Source organism: Balaenoptera borealis, assembly GCF_965194805.1.
Source record: "Balaenoptera borealis genome assembly, chromosome: 3".
In the NCBI taxonomy this organism is placed as follows: Eukaryota; Metazoa; Chordata; class Mammalia; order Artiodactyla; family Balaenopteridae; genus Balaenoptera; species Balaenoptera borealis.
Genome location: NC_138866.1, coordinates 5,415,127 through 5,432,898, shown reverse-complemented (window position 1 = coordinate 5,432,898; position 17,772 = coordinate 5,415,127). Strand labels below are relative to the sequence as shown.

General features: G+C 54.6%; 1 protein-coding gene across 13 annotated transcripts in view; it reads right to left on the bottom strand.

Annotated features, from left to right (window-relative positions):
- Positions 1-258: 258 nt before the first annotated feature.
- The window catches only part of BCL11B (BCL11 transcription factor B), a 93,375-nt gene continuing 75,861 nt past the window's right edge, over positions 259-17,772 (bottom strand). For all 13 annotated transcript variants that reach the window (XM_082386300.1, XM_082386307.1, XM_082386299.1 and 10 more), the window contains one exon: positions 259-2,443. In XM_082386300.1, the coding sequence (XP_082242426.1) occupies positions 378-2,443 (2,066 nt within the window). In that variant the 3' untranslated portion in view covers positions 259-377. The remainder of the gene's footprint in view (positions 2,444-17,772) is intronic.

The following is a 17,772-nucleotide window of genomic DNA, read 5'->3' as shown; positions in this document are numbered from 1 at the left end:
CCAAAAAAAACACAAAAAAACTGAAGAAGGGATGGATACCCAACAAAATCTCTTAAAGGAATTTCAACAGAAAGAATAATAATAAAAAGTACCTGCACATGCCAAAAAAATTACAAAACCCAATAAATACAGAAATTATTGCACAGTTAAAAGGCTCCACAATTTTTACTGCCTTAATCAACCCTCGGGTTTCCATAGGACTTCGCAGACACAGGTTAGGTTGGAGGGCCGCCTCCCCTGGGGCCCCAGGGGCTCGCAGGGGGTGCCGAGCGGCGGCGGCGACACGGAGGCAAGTGTCAGGTCAGCATTCTCTCGCTTGGCAACGGGGCTACTGTACAGGTGCGCGGGGTGGGGGTGGGGGGGTGGCCCGCGCGCGCTTAGCTCCTCTCGGCCTGCTCGATTTTGACGTCGTTAGTCAGCAAGTGCTCGCCGTGCCACTTTTTCATGTGTTTCTCCAGGGTGCTGTAGACGCTGAAGGGCATCTGGCAGATGTCGCAGCGGTACACCTCCTTGCCGATCTGCCCGTGCGTCTTCATGTGGCGCGTGAGCTTGCTGCTCTGCGCGCACGCGTAGTTGCACAGCTCGCACTTGTAAGGCCGCTCACCGGTGTGGCTCCGCCGGTGCACCGTCAGGTTGCTGCAGTTCTTGAACACCTTGCCGCAGTACTCGCACGTGTCGCTGCGCCGGCCCTCCTTGGAGCTCGGCCTCCCGGGGCCCGGGCCGCCCAGGTGCGGCGTGCTGCCCCCGCTGGCCGTGCCGCTGCGGCCCGACAGCCCGCCGTCCAGCAGGTCCCCGGGCGGCGTGGAGAAGCGCAGGCTGCCGTTCTCGGACGAGTGCTCGGACGACGTGGCGAAGGGCGACTGGCGCGCGTCCGTGAAGCCCAGGAAGGGGTCCTTCATGAAGTGCCGCGACGCCGCGTAGCCCACGAGCCACTGCGAGTACACGTTCTCGGACGGGATGAGCGCGGCGGGCGGCAGCTCCAGGTCCTTCTCCACCTTGATGCGCTTGGCCGCGCTGTTGAGCCCGGGGCTGGGCAGCGGCGCCGGCTTGCGCGGGAAGAGGCCCGGGAAGGGCTCGGCGCCCGGCGCGAAGCCGCCGCCGCGCCCGTTGACCGCGCCGCCCGGGCCCGCGTCGCCGCAGCCGCCCGCGTCGTCGTCGTCGCCCGGGTCCCCGCCGCCCGCCGAGCGCTTCAGGAAGGCGCCGCGCTTCTGCTTGTCAGCCAGCAGCTCGCCGTAGGGCGGCAGCGCGCCCAGGCCCACGTTCTCCATGACCTTGCCCAGCACCAGCGCCTTCTCGTCGGCCAGCGCCTTGGCCGCGCCGCCCACGCCGCCACCCGCGCCCGGCACCCCGGCCACCCCGCCACCACCGCCGCCGCCGCCGTTCTCCCGGTTGCGGCTCAGCTCCGAGTCCATGCTGAAGCTCGACTCGGGCCGGCTCTCATTTTCCAGCAGCAGCTCCTCCTCCTCCTCCTCCTCCTCCTCGTCCTCCTCCTCAGGCTCGTGGCCCAGCGACGGGTCGCTCTCGTGGTGGCGGAAGTCGCCGTCAGCCGCCTTGAGGCCCTCGCCGGCCAGCTCGCTGGTGCCGGGCTCCGGGGAGCTGGCGGCCGAGAGCCCGTCGTCGGAGCGGCCAGCCAGCGAGCCGGCCTTGTGCATGTGCGTCTTCATGTGGCGCTTGAGCTTGCTCGCCTGCGAGCACGCGTGGTCGCACAGCTGGCACTTGTAGGGCTTCTCGCCCGTGTGGCTGCGCCGGTGCACGATGAGATTGCTCTGGAACTTGAAGGTCTTGCCGCAGAACTCGCACGACTTGCTCTTGGCCGGCGGCTGGGGCGGCGGCGTGCCGCCGGGGGGCATGGGCGGCAGCGGCGGGGTGCTCAGGAACGGGGACTTGGGGCTGGGCTGGAAGGGGTTCAGGAGCCGGTGCATAGGGTTGCCGCGGCCCGGGGACACGGGCGGCGGCGTGGAGCTGTTGCCCGCCAGCTCGCGGAGCCGCCGCGAGAAGTCCATGGCGGGCGAGTCGATGGCCATGGGGTTCAGGCGCATGACTCGGTCGAAGGCACTGGGGTGCTGGGCGACGAGCCCCATCTCCTCGGCGCTGAGGCGGTGCGGGTCCAGGTGGTGGCGCGGCGGCGGGCTGAAGAGCGGCGGCGTGCCGGGCAGGCGGCCCTCGCCGAAGCCCGGGTGGTCCCGCAGGATGGGGCCCGTCATGCGCAGCAGGTTGAAGGGGTTGCTGTCGCCCAGGAAATTCATGAGCGGGGACTGGGCCACGGCTTCGGGCCCGAGCGGCGGCGGGATGGTGAGCCGCGGCGTGAGCGAGCTGCTGGCCGGCCCGGGCTCCAGGTAGATGCGGAAGCCGTGCGTGTTCTGCGCGTGCTGCAGCAGGAACCACGCGCTGTTGAAGGGCTGCTTGCATGTTGTGCAAATGTAGCTGGAAGGCTCATCTTTACCTGGGGAGACACACGGACGGAAAGGCAGAGAGAGCGTGAGAAGCGGAGGACGGGGGCTCGCGCACCACGGGGCCACTGACCTGGAGGCGAGCCGGGGCCGAGTGCGTCCCGGGATCCGCGGCTCTTGAGGGCGGCAGCAGCGGGACGGCTTCTGAGCAGGCCCGGGCCTGCGACCCCCTGGCAGATCCCCGGCAGAGGGGCTGAAGAAGCCTGCTCTGTGGGCTGGCGGCCCCGGCAAAGCCCGGACCAGGCGTGTGACCTCAGCAATTTACTCCAATTCGGTAGACATCCCTCTGTGCCCCTAAAATACGGTGTCCTTAAGCCCATCGCCTCAGAAGCCAAAGGAGATGTGTTTGTGAGAATGCCTGATTCCAGTAACAGGAAGTATGGAAAGGCTGGACTGCATAAAAGATAGCAGGGCAGATTTCAGCCGTTCAGGGCTACCTTCACACTGGCCACGGTCTAGACCAGAGATTGTCAAGCAAGGCACTACTGACATGTAGACCCTGATGATTCTCCGCCTGGGGGCCGGGGGCCGCCCTGTGCTTTGTAGGATGTTCAGCAGCAGCCCTGGCCTCTACCCACTAGAAGCCAGTAGCACTCCCTCCCCTCCCAATCATGAGGATCAAAAATCTCTCCAGGCACTGCCAAACCTCCCTGGGGGGCAAAACTGCCCCCTCCCCTCGCCCCCCCCCCAGTCACTGACTAGGCAATCTTTGATCCAAAGAAGTTCTAAGAAGCACAAATCAAACCAAATCGCCTTGCAAACATTTTAAGAGAAACGGCTGATACCTCTGATCATTTGGGATTTTAACTACAGGAAATCCCGGGGTTTCATACACCAGGGTCCGTGCAGAAAGCGCTGTCAAATTTAAACACGGATGCGTAGGAACAGAAGGCATTCGGCATGTCATGAACATCACTACTGGGTGACAGCTTCCCCCCACCATTGCCCTCCTGGCCTCACACACACACACACACACCCCTAACCACAGTGTGGAATCTGGCCTCCAGAGACCCCTGGGGAGGGGGAGGGGTGAGGTCCTTTGCCAGAAACACTGAGTGAAAGAATGTCACATCTGACAGGACAGTCAGGATTAATGGTGGCAAGTGTGGATTTGTTACAAACTGGCTCTGGTGACATCGGGAGCCAGTCTTAGGGGACGCTGGTGGCATGGAGCCAAAGCGTCCCTGTCTTCGTCCATCATTAGGGTCATCACAAAATGGAGCCCGGACCTTCCAACCAGAACCTCTTTTTTGGCCAACGTCCTCAACCTGCGGGTGAAACTGGCTGCTTCTCCAGCCTGAACCTCTTCTCCTAATGCTTCACGTGAACAGGACAGGTGTGGGCAGGTCCTGCCTTCCACCATCAGATTTGCTCACTGGCCGGGGAAGGAAAAGGGAACACATCACGGCTGAGATCTTGAAATACCCCTTTTTGTTTTTTCAAACTTTCTTGTACCTGGAAGATTTTAACGCTGATAAAGCACGGTAGCCGCAAACTCCCTGGTGGAGCCAAATGTGCATGTTAATTTTCATACCCCGTATCAGTAAGGGGAGGGGCGCGTACAGCGGGGCGGGCTGGAGCAGACAATCCCCATCTCAGCCACTCCCTGGAAGATTAAGGACTTCTGAAATCCCGTACAGAGACGAATTTTTTTGGTTTTCCAGCCACGAATCATGTTTCTTGGGGGCTTCACCCTTAGCAGTAAAATCCAAGTGGCTCTGGGACCAAACGTCCCGAGTTCCATACAGGTTAAACTTGACCTCTCCCAAGGTCCAAGGTCCAAGGGGCCTGGACCTCCCTGAGCCATGCAGTGTGTGCGGGCTGTCCAGGGGCAGGGGGGCAGGGTGGAGATTCTCCCAGACACAGAAGCAACTGGGCCAGATCACCCACCACTGGAAACCAAGACCTGCCCTCCAGGGCTGGTGGTCTCTGGGCATCACTGCACACTCCTGTGCAATAGGACATGTGTCTGTGTGTTTGGTAGTGAGGAGACCAGGAGAGGTGGGGGGAGGCGGGGAGGACAAAAAGGAAAAAAGAATTCCGAAGGTCAGCTTCACCTCACTTTTAAACACAGCTCCAGGAGAACTTCTGAGGCAATTTTCTTTCTCCAGGGTGTCCGGGTAACTTCCTCCTCCCAGTATGTCTGTGTAACTCAGTTCCCCACGCTGGAGCCCCTGGGGAGAATTTCCCCACCTGGAAACGGGGCCTTTCCTTCCCAAGGCCCTGGGCGGCCGTGGTCCTCACTGCGGGAGCGGTAAGGCCACACGGACACCGCAGTCTTCCCGTCCTCCGTGCCACCCCGCTATGGCAGAGAGCGCCAGCTTCTCGGAGGCACCATCTCCTGTCCTGGCTTATTAGTTAACGCGTGTGGGGGACAGAACTCTTCCCCTCAGACAGCCTCATGGGAAAGCTGGCCAGAAGCCACAATATTTAGAGTCCTCCTCAAATCCTCTTCTGGAGCAAGGCAGAATAAATAAGTAATAAATAAGAAGATAAAGGAAAAGTCCCTTACTGACACAGGAGCTAATAACACAAATGAAGCACCACCTCCCACAAGGTCATAGATCTTGCAATTAAGGAGCACGCTGTACCCTTCACCTCGGCTCCAGCCACTCTCATTGACCAAGTTACTGCACACAGCTGCTTTGGTTCCTCGGGTTTTTAAGACGGGCCGCCTGCCTTCCCCCAGTCTCTTTTTTCATCATCTTCATTTCCTTGGGTCTCTCCAGAGCACTTCCTGTTTCTTCTTCTGATGGCTACACATTTTCTAGAAAGTTCTCCTGCCCGTGAGGAATGTGGGTATCAGAAGACAATGCAAAACTCTCAGGCAGGCCAGGAATGAAATGGCCAATTAAAATATATATGTTTTTTAACTCAAACGGCAGCTGCTGAGAAGCATGTATCTGCATGTCCTAAAGAGTTCAGATGTTTCCACTTTTTGTTTAAAAAAAAAAAAAAGAGCAAAAAACACTGCTAAAACTCTAACTCGGAGCAACCGGGAGGAAGTTAACTGTCCGGAATTCACCATCAGGGGGAGAAAAGCTCTGTGTGTATCCCTTGAATAGGATTCCAGGGTCCCTCGTCAAGCCGGGGTAAGCTCTTTTCCCGCACGCCTGAACCCATCTGGCTCCCACACTTCTCTCCACGCCATGGCAAGATTCACTGCAGGTGCCAGTCTTCCCAGTATCTGACAGCTTCCGATGTTTTTAAAATCTCCCAGCCCTCAAAGGCCCTCCCTAGACAACGCACTTTCCGCTCTCCTTCGTAACTTTCTTTTTTAAATAAAATGTTCATTTCCATGTTACCACTTCATGGTTATCTCTTACCTAGAAGTAGCCTTGAGCACTGGGGCTGCTCACTTTTGAGAACAATGTCAGGAAGCCTTTGAAGAGCCGCTCGGAACATTTTTCTGTTCAAAAACTCACTAAATATTTTAAAGCCCCAACACACACAGTCACCCATGGCTCATTTTTAAATGCAGCGGAAGACCCTCGGTGAGAGGGCTGCTTCGGACTCAGGGCTGCCCCCCTCCTGGAGCTCAGGGCCACCTGCCCAGAGGTGAGCTGGAAGCTCTACCAGGTGCCGACTTTGTTGGTGGCCCAGACAGGATCCATGTCCCGACACGCTGCCACTGTGGCTGCCGACATTCCAACTGAGAGGTCGACACCTAGGTTATTTTGAAGCGACTTACCCAGCGACGCCAAACCTGGCTTAGAGGCCTAGAAACGTCAGCTGCATTTGGATCACTACATCGGGCTTGGCGACTCAGAACCCAGGGCCCGTGTCTTGTTTGCTTGCTTCCTTCCTTTCTCCTTTCTCAGACATTTTTGGTATCCGTTGGCAGAAACCCACACTGGGTCTTCTTTTGCTCTCCTGGCTTTCAAGGGAGGCCCTGTGTTTTTCTCAAATTCGAAACGCTCCCTGTGATCTCTGTTAAAGAGAACCCTGGACAGCAGCGTGACTTCATACCTCCGCCTTGACATTCCCAGCAGAGTGATGTTGATCAAGTCACTTAACCTCTCTGAGCCTCTGTTTCCTCATCAGTAGAGTGGGAATAACATATCTGCTTCCAAAGAGGGCTGGGGGAGCAAATGAGATCGCGCATGTGGACACACCCTATAAAATTCACACATCACTACGCACATGTTATGGTTGGGCTTTGCATGTTTTGTTTTTTATTATCCATCTTGTACCTGGCAGTGGGTGTTTCAGGGATGCCTTTCAGTGTAACTCTGGCAGTAATAAAACCCTGGAGGAATTTTCTTTTCTTTTTCTTTTTTAACATCTTTATTGGAGTATAATTGCTTTACAATGGTGTGTTAGTTTCTGCTGTATAACAAAGTGAATCAGCTATACATATGCATATATCCCCATATCTCCTCCCTCTCGTGTCTCCCTTCCACCCCCCCATCCCACCCCTCTAGGTGGACACAAAGCACCGAGCTGATCTCCCTGTGCTATGCAGCTGCTTCCCACTAGCTATCTGTTTTACATTTGGTAGTGTATATATGTCCATGCCACTCTCTCACTTCGTCCCAGCTTACCCTTCCCCCTCCCAGTGTCCTCAAGTCCATTCTCTACAGCTGCATCTTTATTCCTCTCCTGCCCCTAGGTTCTTCAGAACCTTTTTTTTTTTTAGATTCCATATATATGTGTTAGCATACAGTATTTGTTTTTCTCTTTCTGACTTAACTTCACTCTGTGTGACAGACTCTAGGTCCATCCACCTCACTACAAATAACTCAATTTCGTTTCTTTTTATGGCTGAGTAATATTCCATTGTATATATGTGCCACATCTTCTTTATCCATTCATCTGTCGAGGGACACTTAGGTTGCTTCCATGTCCTGGCTATTGTAAACAGAGCTGCAATGAACATTGTGGTACATGCCTCTTTTTGAATTATGGTTTTCTCAGGGTATATGCCCAGGAGTGGGATTGCTGGGTCATATGGTAGTTCTGTTTTTAGTTTTTTAAGGAACCACCATACTCTTCTCCATAGTGGCGGTATCAATTTACATTCCCACCAGCAGTGCAAGAGGGTTCCCTTTTCTCCACACCCTCTCCCCTGGAGGAATTTTAATGCAGCCTGCCTAATGCATTAGAGGTTCCAGGGAAGTAGAAACTTGCAAACGTTGAGGAAACATAATTTTTTATCGTGACTCTTGGGAACAAACACGCAATTGGGCTCCTGCAGTGAAGTGCTACCACCCCCCCTCTGCTAGTAGTAGTTTTTTTTTTCTTTTTTTAATGAGCATTTAAATAATTGTTCTTCCTTATTATGCTGGTTACTCTAATAATACCAATAAAGGTATCAGGGATGTTCAATAAAAAGCACACCTTTCATTGAGTTATTATTCAGTAAAAAGGCCATAATTGAGAGCAATAATTTAAGAGGGCTCTCCTAAGGCCAAGTGATACCCAGTAGAAGGGTATTCCTGCCTGCAGGGGATTTAGTGGTTCACGGCTACTCAGAAGCCACAAGCAGACACCACCTCCCAGCTCAAGCAGGGCCTGGGGTGATCACCAGCCAGGGCCTTTCTCCTCCCAAAGCTGGAGGCAAAAATGAGAGTCCTGACACTTGGACACTGAAGAAAGAACTGGGTCTTGGCTTCACGTGGCCCTCTACAGTTTGCAAAGCACTTGACAGTTGGTTTGGCATTTTCACAGCCATTAGCGCATTTCAGCGTCACTCACACGACCGCTGAGGGAGGCCAGGCAAGGACCACCTCCCTGCTGGCACGTGATGGTGCTGCAGCTCAGAGAAGCAGAGTCCCCCAGCCAGCAAGGGGAGGGCCATGTCCCCGCTCAGGCTTCCCGAGCCCTGGCTCCATCCCAGCTGCCCCGCCCCCCACAGCACCACCTGAGATCATTCTCTTTACACTTGTCAGGGCCTGTTGCACAGTGAAAAGGTCCTCCTGTCACACTGTGTGTGTCTTCCCAGTGAAGGGCATCGATTACCCTTTCATGGAGCCCAGTCGGGTCCACCACGGGCCTCGTCCCTGGAGTGGAGATGGTTAAGAGAGCAGGTGAGCCTACAGGGCAACGTGCCACTCAGGACCTGGTGAAGGGGTCATGAGACACCGGCAGCCGGATTCTGGGGCAGGCTGTTAGATCCAGGGTCTCCCTGTGGCAGGCCCCTTCCCCTCTCTGGATTTTAGGGTACCCAGTGCCCAAGGAGAGGGCTGGATTCATTGGCCAACCACCCAATCCTCCTCCAGAATCTATGCCCACTAGCAATGCCATCTCCTCAGTGCCAAAACGTTCATCATTATTGTCACTATTATCTCTAGATGTGTAGACCCCTTATTAGTTTAAAGACTGTCTTCCCTTTCATGATCCCAGAAAGAAAATGTCAGTTGGTTTCCTTGGGGAACTCTGTAAGTTTTGTGTTCATATCATTTCTGAGCACAGTCACCTATGAAATCTATAAGCATCCCTGCTTGTTCTGAAAGCATCCTATCAAACAAAACCTCAGCCTCTGCAAGAGAGAAGGTGGAGCTAAGGCAATAATAACAGCAGTAACAAGAAACCATCATTAAACCCTTACACGAGCTGCCTGTAGCTAAGGAGAACTGTCCTCACAACTCCCAAGGTCAAGAACTGTCATCAGCACCATTTCACAGATGAGGAAACTGAAGACTGGAAGAGATAAGGTGATCAGCCCAGAGCCACACAGCCAGCTGTGCTCTAGATAAAAGCTTAGTCAAAAGAGGAAAGGGTGCAGACCTGGGCCCCTCCCAAGTCAAGGGACCCTAGGGTAGGAGACAGGGCAGTTGTGTGTGCCTCGGGATCTTACCTTTCGTTCCAGCCACATGCTAGTGAAATGTGGAGGTGTGTTGTTCTCGGCTAGAATTGCAAGAACTTGGTGAAATCAGGCCAATTATCTCATGGAAAAGTAATAGATGCCCTTTGTTGGGTGTTGCTTCTGGTGGTGACAGCAGTAGCACTACTACTACTATTAAATGGTCTCCCTGGTGATGAAGTGCTGAGGCAGCCTCAGTCTAACACAGCCATTGCCCCTCCGCCAATGCCCGTGGCAGACATTGCCAATCCATCCCCACACTCCCCCACCAGGCCTCGGAATCCTCTTTAACCCAGAGCTCCAGACAGCCATTACCACCACATAGAGTGTGCGTCTGCCTCTTTGCCATCCCTGGATCCCAGCTCACATAAGCCCACTAAGTGGGGGGAACCAAGATAGATAGGGCTGAGTGGACTAGGTAGCAGGATGTGTCCTGCTGAGAGCAATGCCTGCACTTGCCTTTCATTCATTCATTGAACAAGTAGGAGCTGGGCACCCTTTATCCACTAGGTATTCTGCTGGTATCGAGGGATGCAGCTCTCGAATTCCAGGGGGAGACGAGAGCACCTAATAACCCTCTCAATTATTTCATGAAAAGTCTGAATGCTGCTAGGGCCAAGTTCAAGGTGCTGGGAGAGAAAGGCATGCAAGGGCTTGGCTGACTTTGGGGTTTAGAACCTGCCTCACCCCATGTAGTCTCATGATAACTCTCTGCCCGTGACCACTTACAGGAGCAATAAAAGGCTCAGAGACCGCAAGTAAGTTGCCGGAGGCCACGTGACTGGCCTTGGGTTATTTATTTAAAATTCATCATATGGTCTGGATTCCAAGCTCCCTGAGGACCGGGGCTGAGCTGATCTTGCCCACTGCCGCAACTCCGGCCACCAGCAGGGTGACGAACGCACACGTGCTTCAGAATTGCCGGTGCCTGTGTTAGCTGTGTTCTGTCTGTTTGCTCCCCCGTGGTCAGCGTGGCTAAAGTCATCACAGGCAGAACAAGGGCGTCTGCCCAGGTCTGGGTGAACCTTCCCAGGCTGCACAGTCTGCCCTCCAGGCGAGGCCGCCTCTGGAGCAGGGCCCAGCTCAGCACTCAACACGACCCCGCTTCCCGGGCTCGCTGGGCAGGACTCCGCCCAGCATGCCCACGCCTCTCCGCTGGCTGTGTTCCAACCACCAGAGGATGCTGGGATCCAGGTGACTCCAAAGAACCCAGACGCTCCGCCACCGCCCCCATCCACCTCTAAGCCGCCCTGGCAGAGTGGGCGAGCGGGCCAGCGGCCCTCCCAAATCACAGCCCTGACGGCCCCTGCTGCCCGGAGGAAGCGCCAGGCTCTCAGCCGTCAGGATCCGGCCGGACTCACTGCCCACTCACGCGCTGGCCCCCCACCCTCCTGGTCCTCTCCTTGCCCGTGCATCACACACCTCCTTGCACCTGCCGTTTCAGCTGCCTGGAATACCTGCCTTTCCTCCTCTCCCTGCAAAACATCTTCTTAGACACAGCCCAAGCGTAGCCCCCTCTGATCCCCACAGCCTTGGGGGAATGCTGCTCGACACTGATCACCACGCTGTCATCACCTGCCTTTGACTCTGGTGGGCTTGACTCACGTACCACTGCGTGTGCCAGAGGTGGACCTGTGGGCGCTCACAGCCACTCTGGAAAGTGGGCTCTAATCCAGATCTTATATAAAAGAGAAACTCAGTCTCATCACAGTTAAGTGAGGGGCCCCGGGTCAGACAGCCTGTGGGTCGCAGAGCCCAGATTCACGGCTGGGTCTGAGCCCAGGGCCTGGGTCGTGTCTGACACACACCGGCTGCCCCTCCACTAGGCCTGCAAACTCTGCCGTAACCGGCCCTGAACCAGCCACAGCACACCATTCCACCTGCCCCCGAGCACACCAGCGAGCTGGCCGGTGCCGCAAGCTGGAGGCTCTTTGCAGGAAATGCCACGTGGAGCTTGGCTGAGAATCGAGAGGCCCCACAAGTAAGAAACCTCACCCCACTGCGGTCCACTCAACCTGAGAGCATCCCTGCGGCAGAGGTCAGCTTTGTGCTTCCGATGCCCGGAGTTACCTCGGGCTGGAGGACTGGGCCTTCAGGCTTCACAACAGCCTCAAACCGAGGCCCCAGCATCCCCCTAGACAGCCGGGGGCACAAGAACCCCAGCAGAGTAAAAGCAGCATCCTGGGAAGTTACTAAACCCAAGGAAATCTGATCTTGTCCCAAATGGTCTAGGGACATCCCTTTCCCATTCATTCATTCATTCATTCACTCATCCATCCGGTCACCATGTGCTAAGTGCTAGGACCACAACAGGACCTACTTACTTGGAGGGATCAGCCACAGGTGGGGGTCGGGGGGAGCAGGGGTGGGTTAAGCTGTGGACACAAAGGATTCTGAGGCAGAGCAGGATCTGCCGAGTGACCTCAGAGCATCCAGGGAAGAGGCAGGCAGGAAACACCGCGTGGAGGTGAGTTCAAGCCAGACACAGGGAGAGTGGCACTGGCCCAGATCCAGCAGGGAAGGCACTCGGGGTGGAGAGCCCTGCGTGAACACCCTCGGGGGGCACCAAAGAGAAAGCAGCTCTGTTGGCTGCAGAAGCAGGCAGGGCCTGGGAGATAGGAGAGGCGATGAGAAAGGCAAGGACCTGCGGAGAATTGTGCAAGAGTGTTTCCATCCGAGGCATCCCCTGCTCATTCTGCAGGGTTCCCTGTGCAGGGCTGTCCTCACTCACCCACACTCACCCTCCAAACCCAGGGCTAAATCGTAAACGTGAAGAAGATGCCCCGCTCTCGGTGTTCTCATTCTCCTCCTAAAAAGCCAGGAAGCCCCTCAGGACAACACCCAAGGTCTGCACAACACTACATCTGCACCCAGAAACCGTACCACTGGAGCAAAAGCTGAGAGGCTCTTCTCCACATGTCTGTTCCTTTGTTCCTTCCTCCCTTCCTACCTTTACTCTACACATGCAGGCAGTGTGTGTCGTCTGCCAGGCCCGCACTGAGCTCAGGAGGGATGCCCACGCGGAGCCTGCAGTCCAGGGCAAGAGGCTCTTGACTCCACAAACATGCAGTAAGGGCTCAGGCCACTAGTTCACTAAGAAAGGGTGTGCCACACGGTGCAGGGCCCAGAGGAGGAGAGACTGACAACCTGGGAGGATCGGGGGGGACTTCTCGCAGGAGGAGACCCTGGAACTCAGCTCAGAAGGAAAAATGAGTCCATTGTGCAGAGAAAGGACAGAAAGTGTGTGCCCAGTGGAGGAAACTGCAGGCACAAAAGCATGGAGGTGGGATCTTAAGATTCGCGGAGGGGAGGACCTGGGTGTGGAACTGAAGAGGCGATGCAGGATCCATCTGAGGAGGCTCTGAAAACACGCAAAGAAACTGAGCTGCAGAGAGACCAAATTCCATTGCTGCAAATTCCATCACAATGAAAACTTTGATTTTTTTTTTTTTTTAAATGAAGATTTTCAAGCCCACACTCAAGGTCTATTTGAATCATGAACTGTTCAGTACAACAAAATCTCAGTACAACGAAAGGATGGAGGTAAACCCCTCGGAGAGTTTGGTTGCAGACCAGACCTGCCCTTCCCAAACTAAGAAACCCTAGTGTATAAAGAAATGAAACTGGGGGGTGGAAAACACAAAGAGGGAACTTCAAGTCCAATCTATGAGGATCACTAGCCTAGGAAGCGAGATGGCTTCTAAATCACCCTCTCCAGCAGAAGTTCTATTATTCCAGCAAGGCTCTTATCTGAACACCCACGGCTGAGAAGCCCGCCTTCAGGAATGGGGTGGTCCAGACTCTTGGGGGAACAGGGAAGAATGAAAACTGAACTACGGCTGCAGGCCCCATACACCCCAGATTTCCCCCAAACAGTCTTGACTTCAACTGCTCGATTCTGTGGTCACACCAGGTGTGCAGTTCAGGCTCAGGAAACAGCCACCCAGCCCTGAAACAAAGCAACACCGCTAACTGTGGAGGGGGCATCTCGGGGCAGGGTGAGAACCGTGGTGTGTGCTAGTCAGATGGAAGAGCCGGAGGCAAGACACACAGAGTGATTTTATACGTGGCAACTCATTTACAGCATTCTTGGAAAACTACAGTGCACTCCTCAAGATCATCTTTATACAGTTCCCCCCCTTCATACCAGGCTCCCACATGCGATGGAGATAATGTCTTCCCCGAGATAGATGAATGCATCGTCGTCAGACTCCCTTGAAATCTGCTTTCTGTAGACTTCTCTGAAAAGGACCCACACTCTTCCAGTGGGTGTTGGTGGACTGAGAGATGAATGTACTCCCCCAACCCTCTCCCCCGCAGTATAGGGTTTTCTGAGAGGATTCTAGAATTCTGGGGACGGGAATTTAGCAGAGAACATGAAGAGGAGGCATACAGCAAACCATCCTTATCACTTAATGGAAAAATAAAGAGTGAATTAAGAAATAAACAGGCAAAACCCATCACGCAGTGAGCTGCTTGGGTGCTTCAGCGCCAGTGTGTACACACGTGTGCACATGTGTACACACGCCAAGCACATCTCACACACACATTCTGGCTGACACAGGAAGTCTCCCTTCTCTGTAGTTCACGACTTCCTTCACGAGGCAGGCCTCCATCCTTCCTTTCCTTAAATCCACAGAAGTCTCCACATTCCACCCCAAGAAGTACTGCAGGGGCAGTAAACCTCGTTTTAATGGAGCGTACGTTTAGCTCGGAGGAGGTAACTGACGTTATGGAGAGCCTCGATGCCGAGTTACACAGGTTAGCTAACGCAGAGGGGACCCATAGCCACACACCACAAACAAGCAGTAATATATTACGTAGATTGTTCTGAGCGGCGTGCGTTAGAGCAAAAGTGTGCGGGTCCGCTGGGATTGATAAAACACAAGGAAACAGCAGATGCGCGCCTGTAAATCTGTCTCATTTGTCTCTGAAGTGAAAGGTTATTCCCTTGTTCGGAATTTGTGATAAAAACATGCTAGCCCAAGGTTTGTGGAGAATATCTGAATAAGTTGTGTATAATGATAGGCGATGATAGGATAAAAACTGGACCTTATGAACGGGGGAGCGCTGTCTGTCTCACCAAGTGCTTCCCACCGCTGAGTCATGTCTCTTTAACGCATAAACACTTCCACGCCACATGCCGCCCCCCCCCCCCACCCCGCAAAAGAGCTGCAAGGACTGGTACCAGACCCCACCGCCACTAACCGGTAACCACCCAAGCTTGACTCTGCCTCGGGGGGTGGATTCTTTTCTTTTTTCTTTTCTTTTTTTAGTTTTGTTTTCTTAAATATGTCTAGTACCGCCCTCCAACCAAGAGCCGAGACTGAAGTCACGCCCCTGCAGGACCACCTCCTCCAGTACGCCATCTTTCCCGGCTGGTCACCGGGTTGCGGGGAGCCGAGGCCAGGCGTAGGGAGGGGCCTCTGCCCCCCGTGTGGGCGCCCTGCTCCCCAGCGCCCTCTCTGGAGGCGAGCAGGGGGCCTGGCAGGAAGCACCAGCTGTGCCGCGCGCCCGGGGTTGGCACCTTGGCATCCCGGCTGGAGCCGAGGTGCCCGCCTGGCCCCATCCAGGTTAACCAACCGCAATGTTACAGTAACTCCAGACAGCCTGTCACCGAGCACAAAAGTCACCAGCGAGTGAATGTTCTTTTCTGCACCACAATTAAGACGAATCAATACGACGGGCCACAAATGGTATTTTACTCTCAATAAGAACTCGAGCTGAGTTTATTCAGAATATTTTAGCGCTTCCCCGGGGGAGTTTGGGCCGACGCAGATGGCAAATAAAGTACTCAGCCTAAGGCTACAGCACATTATGGTAATTCTAATGTCAGATGTACTTTAATATACAGCTCTATTTAATCACCCCATTATTTCACATTTCCATATGAAAAACCTGCGGCACTTCTGCGGTGCTTTGCCTCTGCCACGGTGCCAGCTTCCTGCAGCCCGAGGGCGGTGGGGAGGTGGTCATCCTCGCCAGGCACGGCTCACAGTGCCGAAGTTCCCAGATGCCCCTCTGCACAACGGAGCTGCCCGGCATGATCAGAAAATCAGGGGGTTCGGAGATGCACCAAATGCCAGGGGAGGTTATGGGAAAGAGAAACCTAGCAGCCCCCACACTGGCTGCACACAGGTTCACACACACACACACACACACACACACACACACACACGGGTGAGGGCTCACCACTCAGCCTCTCTCGAAACACCAATAACCCCAGCAATGTGGCTGGGTGGCCCAGTGGCTAGACCCAACCAAGGCACTGGGCTGGACCAGACGCGCCTCCTGCACGTGGTGGTCACAGCACTGCCCCACGCCCCCACCCCACAAGGGCAGAGGAAGGCGGTAGCAACGCCACGGGCGGGAGGAAATGTGCAGGGGCAAGTGGAGGCTGGCTGGCGACAGAGGTGGGGAGAGCGTGAGGTGGGGTGGGAGGGGCAGAGGAGCTGCAGCCCAAACCGACTGTACATCTGGAGCCAGGAGGCCCCCAGGATGTCCTGTCGGGTTTGCACTGGAGAATCTCAAGCTGAGGAGCTCAGGCCCCAGGGGAGGTGGAGTCCCGTGAATTCCAAATGGCTGGAGCACCTCAAGGCTGGCTCGGGCGGCCAGCTGGCGGGAAGAAGCCAGCGGAAGCATGGGTTTTGGCTGAGCCCAGGAAATCACTCTAACGCTGTCACGTGCATACTTGGCCACATGGCGTTCCAGAGAAGCCCAGCACGAAACCCGCTGACCACCCAATTCTAGATTTCTCAAAGATGGGCTGCTGATGGGTGAAATGAAACCTGGCACCTGGCACCTGACCCTATTGGATGCCCCACTAACTAGTCAACATTTAAGGCCACAGAACAGGATTCCTGTACATGGGTACAGCATATGCCATCCAAATGAGGCTGCCACTGCCCGTGAGTGGGCCAAGTCCCCCTCCTAACATGGGGGAAACAATCTCTAAGGGAAGCAAGGAGGCAGGCGGGTAGAGAGGGAGGCAGAGGAGGCGGGGAGAGAGGAAGGAAAGAGAGGCAATAAAACTGAGAAAGTCCTAGCGTACGTTGCCAGAAACACTAGCAAATTCCTCAGAATTGTTCACTTACCAATAAGACTATCAGTTACTTAATTCTAGCAGATTTGTCTCATAAGCTCAGTCTGGGAAATTTTTTTTAGAGGAAAACTGCTTGATTATTGGAAGGTACAGACTCTGGCTATTCCAAATCCTGCAGCTATCACTGCGACAATGAGCTCACCACCCAGCACCCACCACCCACCAGAGTCGCCCCTCAAACCAGCATCAGGACTTCTTCTTAAAATACACTTTGGGGGGAAAATTCAACAGTGGGAATTCATTCTCCATTTCCAAGGCCTTTGATTCCACCCTATTATTTTTGGTGATTCGTGAACCTAAAAATAGATACTAATATTCCCCAGTCCTTTTCCTGGCTGTGGCGAGTGCCAGTTCAGAAAAAAGAGCTCGAACAGTGGTTCTCAACTGAGGACTATTTCGCCCCTCTCGGGGATTTTGGCAATGTCTGGAGATATTTTTGATGGCCACGATTAGGAGGGTGGCGGTGTTACTGGCATCTAGTGGGTAGAGGCAGGGATGCTGGCGAACATCCTACAAAGGTCAGCAGTCTGGGGCTGCCAATCCTAAGCTAGACCCACCCCGGCTTCCCCAGCAGCACTGAAGCTGCACCTGGCAAAGCCGACTGCAAGGGGAAAGTGGGAATCGCGGGTAAGGCGGGGAGTGGGAAGGGGAGGAGAAAGAGGGGAGAAAGAGGGTGGAGAGAAACTCTGAGACCAGAGAAGAGAAGGAGGAGGGGCCCACATCATTGACTTTTGGCAGTAAGCGGACTTGTGGAATCCCAGTCAATTTCGTCATTATAGAAATCATATGAATTCCAGAACGGCCTGGAGCTGCAAATATCCGGGGCTCCTAGGGAGCTCTGTGCCTCGGAAAGGGGAATGCCAGCCTCAACAGGCAGAGGGAGCAGGGGGCATTCGATGTGCCAGCACCCCCTCCCCCCAGCCTGCCACCAAAAAACCGTCCGCCTGACGGACGCCTCCCTCCAGAACTGGGCTCGGCCACCAACGCCAGGACGTCAGGGGCTGCCCTAGATTCAGCTGCTCAGACGTGAGCCTTGCAACAGCGGCTGCAGGAGATGAAAACCCAAATACACTTCCTGAAGTCAAAGAGATAAAAATACCGTTTCTGCTGCGTACACCACTCTTTAACAAGGCAGCAATCCTGACGCGTTGGGGGAGGGGGAGGAGGGAGCAGAGAGGATGACCACGCAAGCTTAAGCCCATTAAAAAAAAAAAAAAAAAAAAAAAAAAAACACGATCCGGAGAGATTACATAAAAAGTACAATTAAGGACCGCTCAGAATCCCGAGGCCTTGGAGAACGTGCTGCCTCCGGAATATTTTTAGAACAATCACTGGAGTGATTCTTCTGAGTTGTAGAAACACTCCCAATCAGAAAGTCAATTTTTCCTCTATTTGCAGAAGTGAGCTGGCTCCAA